This window comes from Haliotis rufescens, unplaced genomic scaffold (genome assembly GCF_023055435.1).
Source record: "Haliotis rufescens isolate VD_foot unplaced genomic scaffold, xgHalRufe1.0.p SCAF_16, whole genome shotgun sequence".
NCBI lineage: Eukaryota > Metazoa > Mollusca > Gastropoda > Lepetellida > Haliotidae > Haliotis > Haliotis rufescens.
Genome location: NW_025963846.1, coordinates 32,924,830 through 32,932,971, shown reverse-complemented (window position 1 = coordinate 32,932,971; position 8,142 = coordinate 32,924,830). Strand labels below are relative to the sequence as shown.

Genomic DNA, 8,142 nt, shown 5'->3' with positions numbered 1-8,142 from the left:
CTTCTTTGACTTCTTTGACCATGGAGGTATATTGGTATAGCTTTATCTTCAAGGTTCAGGGCAATTTGTCAAAATTGAAAGCAAATATCATCTGATGCGTACTGAGAGGAAGAATTATGTGATAAGTTGTCTCCATCATTGATAAGATCGATGTCAAATTCGCAGACAAGACATTCAGACAAGAAGCGGGCTCCCCCAAGTGCGTCCATTGTGCGAACTCTCACTGTCGGGCTGTAGTAGTTCCATCATCCTGCCGTTAAAACGGCGCACTATTAAATAAAACATGATGTCGAAATATCACCACAATCTTTCATTCCTTACGACTTTGAATTTCATGTTGCAAATGAGAGTAACTCCCTTTGAACCAAGTCAGTCGTTAGAAATTGTTTACGAGTTACGTCCCCTGATTGGCAAAGACGTGGTTTGTGAGTGCTCCTGAGACTAAGATACAGAATCGTCAGTTTTATCAAACATCAGGTTTCAAGGGTACAAAACAATGTGCTGGTAACTGTAACCCAGCTTGGAGGCCTTGTGGCTGGTTGTCTCTACCATGGAACTGAAAGACGGGGTTGTGTGGGGGGATGTCTCTACCAATGTAGTGATCCTGGGGGCCACGTTGTTGGTTGTCTCTACCGTGGAACTGAAAGGCGGGGCTGTGTGGGGGGATTTCTCTACCAATGTAGTGATGCTGGGGGCCACGTTGTTGGTTGTCTCTACCATGGAACTGAAAGACGTGGTTGTGTTGGGGGATGTCTCTACCAGTGTAGTGATCCTGGGGGCCACGTTGTTGGTTGTCTCTACCATGGAACTGAAAGACGGGGCTGTGTGGGGGGATTTCTCTACCAATGTAGTGATCCTGGGGGCCACGTTGTTGGTTGTCTCTACCATGGAACTGAAAGACGGGGCTGTGTGGGGGGATTTCTCTACCAGTGTAGTGATCCTGGAGGCCACGTTGTTGGTTGTCTCTACCATGGAACTGAAAGACGGGGTTGTGTGGGGGGATTTCTCTACCAATGTAGTGATCCTGGGGGCCACGTTGTTGGTTGTCTCTACCATGGAACTGAAAGACGGGGTTGTGTGGGGGGATTTCTCTACCAGTGTAGTGATCCTGGGGGCCACGTTGTTGGTTGTCTCTACCGTGGAACTGAAAGACGGGGCTGTGTGGGGGGATTTCTCTACCAGTGTAGTGATCCTGGGGGCCACGTTGTTGGTTGTCTCTACCATGGAACTGAAAGACGGGGCCGTGTGGGAGGATTTCTCTACCAGTGTAGTGATCCTGGGGGCCACGTTGTTGGTTGTCTCTACCATGGAACTGAAAGAAGGGCCCGTGTGGGGGGATTTCTCTACCAATGTAGTGATCCTGGGGGCCACGTTGTTGGTTGTCTCTACCGTGGAACTGAAAGACGGGGCTGTGTGGGGGGATTTCTCTGCCAGTGTAGTGATCCTGGGGGCCACGTTGTTGGTTGTCTCTACCATGGAACTGAAAGACGGGGTTGTGTGGGGGGATGTCTCTACAAATGTAGTGATCCTGGGGGCCACGTTGTTGGTTGTCTCTACCATGGAACTGAAAGACGGGGCTGTGTGGGGGGATTTCTCTACCAATGTAGTGATGCTGGGGGCCACGTTGTTGGTTGTCTCTACCGTGGAACTGAAAGACGGGGTTGTGTGGGGGGATTTCTCTACCAGTGTAGTGATTCTGGGGGCCACGTTGTTGGTTGTCTCTACTGTGGAACTGAAAGAAGGGCTCGTGTGGTGGGCTGTCTCTACCATTGTACTGAACTCCGTGTGGAGGGTAAGACGTTGGCCAACACTGATAGTCTTCAACAAGGTCCCCGGGTAAAGCCTGATAACGGTTATTGTGTATCCCTCCATCTGGAACATAATGGGGGTTGGGACTTGTCTCCTGGCGTTGACGTTGTCTGGCTTCTTCTTGCATGATGTTTTTTGTACGTTCTGAAAAGCAATAAGACGAAAACACGTGATGCTGTGTTACTGTAGATCTGACAATACAATAAATCATTTGCTTGATGTTAATTCTGAATCCTATGAAACACTCGGGGGGACTTCAAGATGACAAAAGGGCCTGATACCCAGACATTCTTTTCAGGAAGCGTCCATACACACAGCGTGCACGAAAGTCTTAATCCAGAAGAGGGGCGGTGGGATAGCCTAGTGGATCAAGGGTTTCTTAAAGCGAAGTCCCGGGTTCGATTCTCCACATGGGTACAAAAGGTGAAGCCGATTTCTCCTCCGCAGTGATATTGCTAAAGGCGGCGTGCACTATAATATCGGTATTAGTGCAATCATCCACACACATACACATACGTGCATGCACATCGCTCTATAAATGCACTTATCTTGAACGCGACGTTAGGCTCCATTCCACCTCACCTCATTCAGTGACATGCTGACCCTGCCGATCAGTTCCTCCCTTGTGTCCCCGGTAAAACCCTTCAGTTTAATCCCAACCGACCATAAACATTTCTCCAGTGCACGACCGTCGTCAAAACATGGTCTATATCAGACAGATCATGGGTTATCAGCGGACTTCAAATGTTTGAACAAGGATATTTTTAAAAGCAGACAAATACCGCGGATCTCTATTGAAAATACAGCGGCGTGACGGCACAGGCTATTGTGTTACGTAAAGGACATCACTGTCTACTGAGTCACAACCTCGGTCCTTGCCCTTGTCTCGAGACATGGTGGGTAGTTACAACACATCTCTCTTGTTCCTCACACATCAAGGCAAGGTCCTTGGGGCGGATGATTTCGGGTTTATCAAGGAAAAGTAAACGGCTTACAAAGTACATATAGATGAGCTTTTCACACTGGGGCGTGACTACAGAGAGCAGCCAAGGTGGTCGGTGTATTGAGAGCTGGGTACGAAGCCGACCGGTCTGTCACCGCCAAATAAAATGCAAATACCCAACATGTTGGTTTATATTATGAAGAATCACTCATATTCCACAGATATTAGATTGGTTCGATGCACAAACGAAGAAACTGTTATGCTGTGTGAACCGACGCTCATGAACGCATCACATGTTACGTCATAGATCCGTGACTCGTGATGCACCATTTGTCTCGTGCAGAACCAGCGTGTAAAGTTTGGACAGCACGTGCAGCATACCGTGAAAAGAATAAAGACACTCTGGTAACATTTGACTGATCGTTAGTTTTGTCATAAAGTGATACACTTTGGACACATCTCTTCTTGACGTACATACTTCTCTATATGTTTCTATGGCTCGCGTTTCATTTGGTGGTGAGTATATAGCTTCAGTAACCGCTACTTGTAAGAGTAACTAATTGCTTCATGTGGCCAGGCTCGGAAACTTCTGCTGGCAAACCAGTATTAATAGCATGTGCAACGATCCACAGCATCAGGTCAGACATTGTGACCATTCACACCGCGTCAAAGTAAATAATGAAAGTATTGTACGTACCAACTATTCTGTGAAAGGTCAGATGTATTTTTGTATCCGCAGAACGTCTCTCCTGAGAATACTTCAGGAGGATCCACAACCGGGAACTTGCATATTTCTCAACAAACTCAATCAATGGCTCCAATTCGGCGAGGACGTCGAGTAGTTCTAACCAGGTGTTTTTTTTAAATGATCTCAGGTTCGTTCTCTTCTCCACCAGCTTCACCAACCCTGCAACGTTGTCGTTGTGATCGCTGACATTGAGGAAGTTACCAACGTCGTGAGGGCGATTAATGTCCCAACAAATCTTGTACAAAGCCGCAAAATAAATATTCAATGTCACATTAAGTCCGTGCCGCTTAAAGGTATCGACGAGACCACAATAAAGTTCTGCACACTTTCCACAGGGGCTGTAATTCTGATAAATTGTTACTTTGAAAGAACTGCCCAACTCAAACATGCGCAAGAAATGTCTGTTTTTCAAAAGTTCCTCCAATTCCTTTATTAAAAAATATTCAGCATGTTTGCACCAGGTGCTTGACATCTTCTCAGAACGGAACACCTTCCATGTTATGTTTCCCAAAACACAAGCAGCCACGCCCAGCCTTGGGCGGTCATATTCACGTACCCCAGAAGTCCAAAATGTCCACAGATTGTCCATATTGAGTTGTTGACGGTGGGGGGATCTGTAGCAGCATTCGCATCCAGATGGCAAATATCTATAAACTTAAAAATAAACATAAGCACCCTTAAAGTTTGGAAGTTTCTTGGTATGTTTTTACGTCTGTTCTGGGGCAGCTCTAGTCGTGTGTGAGTTATTTTAAACACGTATTCTTACTGCCTGTTGCCGGCATGGGACGGTGCAGTGAAAGCTCAGTCACAACCTCCAGTCCCAGTGGACCCACAAGCAGATCCAGTACTATAAGACAGCCAAGTTAATCACTAAACTGACTCAGGGGTGGGTTTCGGGTGACATTTTTACACATGTACTGAAAAGATGCATTGAAATTCATTATGAAGCATTGTGCGATTCTGTGCCAAACAGGCCGATCATTAAGGCTATGCTGTTCCTAAGATCAGGATCAAACACATGCATGCCACCCCAAACATGCCAGGGCAACAGTACGTCACTCAACGCCCTTTAGTAACATATCTGTCTCTTAAAAACTTACACTCGTAATTCAGTATCCCCCGATCCCAACCAAATAGACGAATAACGCTAACAAGATATCTGTATCGCGGTTTTCACCTATACCTACAGGGATGTCATAATCTAGATCCATGTGCCCATCAGGACGAGGGATGTGTCGGAGCTGCCCACACTGGACTAGGACCTCATACCTGGGGACGATTTGAAAGAAATCCTACTTTCAATTTGAACTTCCAAGTAAAAGGTTAGAGGTAATATTTTGTCCTCCTGCCACACGACGGTCGGCAGAGATAAGACACGTTAATGCTTTATACAAGCCGTTTACAGCTGTCAGTCATGACGCAGGTATGCTCGATCAGGGCTACTTCTCAAGTGATCAGGTATCTCATTCCGCGTCATAGCATCGGCTACTTGAAAGGACCTGAGGCAATAGGATTTGTGGAATATGCAAGAATTAAAGCTTTGTGACTTGAGGGAAGTGGTCTGCTTGGAGTGTATTGAAATAACAGGTCTTGTGGTAACCTGGTGCTTCTCCGTGTATCCAATGGGAGGTTTGTTTGTTTGTTGTTGTTTAACGTCGCACCCAGCAATATTCCAGCTATATGACGGCGGTCTGTAAATAATCGAGTCTGGGCCAGACAATCCAGTGATTGATATCATGAGCATCGATCCATGCATCAACCAAGTCAGCGAGCCTGATAACCCGATCCCGTTAGTCTCCTCTTACAACAAGCATAGTCGCCGTATACTGCACGCATGGGTTGCTGAAGACCTATTCTACCCCTGATCTTCACGGGTGTACCCTGGTTGGTGACTGGCGAGATCTTGAAGTCAACTCGTGCTCTGACAGGTCCGTCATGGTGGGTTGTAATACAGGAGATATGTCGTCCTCGCCATTTGAAGTAGAATCACGAAATATCGCGATGATCACCTCACGAAGATGGCTCCATGAGTACTAATACTTATAATAGGAAAACAAGCCATTCCGCCGGTAAGGAATATTATTTAAAATATGACAAACATGTCAAAGATAAACATCATCATTTAGTTTTGATCACGTGATTACCATCCATGTAAGAATCGGCAGTCAGATTACTATGATCGGTTATATCTCGTACAGCGTGCATCTGGGACAAGGTGAATAGCGACGTACGGAGTCAGCTCCCTGTGGAGGATACATCCCAAGCTACCTGTAGGGCAGTAGAAGCTTTACAGTCACATCACATCCTATTGGGTACCCATTCACTGCTGGGTGAACAGAGGCCTTTTCGGAACAAAGTCACCTGGATAAGGAGACACCACGTGCTCCCACGTGCTTCAGGGCGGAAGGACCGAAGCCGTAGAAACCCTGAGGAGTTAGACAGCTAAACATGGCCACCCATCCACCTACTCTCTGCCACCAGCGCTGCTTAACTTTGCCTGATTTGTGACCTGCGCGATGTTTACATGTTTACAAGATCACGTGCTACCACTGATATGAGAAGTCGTGTGTATGTTTTGTGTCATCCTCCATCTTCCAGAGGCAAGAAAGTTAACTGACTAAAAAAGTCCAGTTTCCACCCTTGCAGAACTAGGCTGGTATTATGGAGTTACTTTTTGGCTGGACTAACGAGTCTATGCATAGTTCAATCAAAATCGCGCTCCGAAATTGAAACCCGGTTCGTAAACTCATACAGATTTCGGTCGATTGCAGGATTTGCAAAGCATGTGCACCACCAACCCGTTGTCAGATATTTTCCAAATCTTCTCATGTTTTTAATCAAGGTGCTCACGTGATTTGAGGCATTTCGCAACGTGAGACCCGTGATACGAGAGGTGGAGTCTGATTGGTCAGTAGGAGAGGTTTAGAAGGGACATAATTAACAATAACCACTGGTGGCGCAACAATCGAGGCCAGTAATTCCAGCCTAGTTGGGGAAAGGGTGGAAACTGGACTTTTAAAGTCAGTTAACTCTCTTGCCTCGGGAAGATGGTCATCCTAGATTATCTGATGTATTAAATTGTGTTGTGATACATCTCCTGGACCCTTTCGCTACAACACGCGTACGACGCTAAGAACCAATCCTTCAATGATTCAACTCTCCAGGTCGGGGTATTGTGTGCAATGTTGGAGCTAGGGGCGGGGAAGGTAAGGAGGTCTTCACCTTCAAACTGAAACCATGGCGAAGAATGGATCAATGACATATAGCAATATAGAAATGTCATATCAAACACTGGATAATCGAGGGTGCTTTTGGTGTCCTTCTTCGCAGATTCTGAAGCTGCGTGCATTTGACCTCCTCATTCGTCCTCTCAAACTGACACGCCTTGAAATAACTCATTTGAAGCTCAAAACCTCACCCACACACCTACATGTATTTAAGGTTCAATTGACCATTTGCTGTTTTGTATATGTTCAAATTCAAACGCAAAACACGTTGACAATTGTGTCGCCAGAATACAATGGCAAATGTGTGTCTTTGTGCTGTGAGTGAGTCAGCCCACTTTCCACAGCGACGGCGCTCTCTGTGACCGATTGTGTGACGGTAAGCATGTTGTTACCACCTATTGATGGAGGCCGCTGTGATTATAACATTAGAAACAAGCAATATACCTTATTCTAAATTACAATAAATAATAAAGCAGCTGGTTACTTACAGGGACATGGTAGCCGGTATATTGGGAGCCCACTGCAATAAGGTGCATACTGGGACACTGTATCCTGACTGCCACGTTACAGGAAATCCCTGATCTAACATTACATTGACATCACAGTTTCCTGGAAACATGGAAATAGATATGACACATACTTTGCTACAACTTTCGTTTCCCCATACTGTGACAGTCAGTGTTAAAATGGAGTTACTAAACCATGTGAGGGTTGTAAGTAGGTACAGAACGTGTTACATTGTGAGGTATGAATACATACGCCACGTACTTTGCTATTGCTTTCGTTTCCTCTTACTGCGGCAGTCAGTGTTACAATGGAGTTATGACGCCCACCAGACTTCCTCATCATGTGATCTGTAGTTATCAGGTTTATATTTATGGCCCGCCTTCCTGGAAACAGACTTCGTAGAAACTGATTGCGACACACCGACCGGCTGTTCAATTTTTATCACTGCGAACTTTGCGCCTCTAACGTCCATTGTTTCTATTGCTTGTGCAACAATTCAATGTGTGTAATCTGTACAATTGCCAGCTTATAGAATGGTATTGTAATCGTTCATGACACTGACGTCTTGTTGTGTCAAATGAAACCGCATCTGCATACACCCTTAACACAGAGATACAGAGGTCAGTGTGACATTCACCTTCACACACTGTCGAACGGTCTGATTGATCGATAAATCATGGACGCATTTCACCTGAGCTGAACATATAATTGTTGCCTTCTCGTTTTCAATCATTTTAGAATTGTATTGACTGTTTGTAGGTACCGAAGTACCGACCTGTTCAAATATCACTTAAGATATAAAAATAATTAACATAACATTGTCAGAAACAATATAAACTGTTGCATCTTGTATTGAATATTTCGACGCCTGTGTACCTGTAATCTAGTGTTCAATACACCAGTGAAGC

The 8,142-nt window shown here is 45.4% G+C and overlaps 1 protein-coding gene across 6 annotated transcripts; it reads right to left on the bottom strand.

Moving 5' to 3' along the window:
- Positions 1 to 295: 295 nt before the first annotated feature.
- On the bottom strand, positions 296 to 7,541 carry LOC124118951 (mucin-3A-like). Of its 6 annotated transcripts, none has more exons than XM_046481287.2 (4): positions 7,216 to 7,282; positions 4,688 to 4,769; positions 3,450 to 4,154; positions 296 to 1,953 (listed from the first exon to the last, which is right to left on the bottom strand). In XM_046481287.2, exons 3-4 carry the CDS (start codon positions 4,087 to 4,089, stop codon positions 467 to 469), a joined length of 2,127 nt encoding a protein of 708 aa, XP_046337243.2. In that variant the 5' UTR covers positions 4,090 to 4,154; positions 4,688 to 4,769; positions 7,216 to 7,282; the 3' UTR covers positions 296 to 466. The 6 variants fall into 6 exon arrangements, with proteins under 6 accessions (XP_046337243.2, XP_046337241.2, XP_046337242.2 ...); XM_046481285.2 differs by having other exon boundaries at positions 3,450 to 4,147; XM_046481286.2 differs by lacking the exon at positions 4,688 to 4,769 and having other exon boundaries at positions 7,216 to 7,541.
- Between the last annotated feature and the right edge of the window lie 601 nt (positions 7,542 to 8,142).

Bases quoted from the DNA above. Each gene is read 5' to 3' on its own strand.
- LOC124118951 (XM_046481284.2), bottom strand. From the start codon at position 7,346: ATGTTTCCAGGAAACTGTGATGTCAATGTAATGTTAGATCAGGGATTT. The intron at 4,148-7,215 runs GTAAGTAACCAG...TTAAGTTTATAG, and splicing joins ATACCGGCTACCATGTCCCT to ATATTTGCCATCTGGATGCG. The intron at 1,954-3,449 runs GTACGTACAATA...ATTGCTTTTCAG, and splicing joins GACCTTTCACAGAATAGTTG to AACGTACAAAAAACATCATG.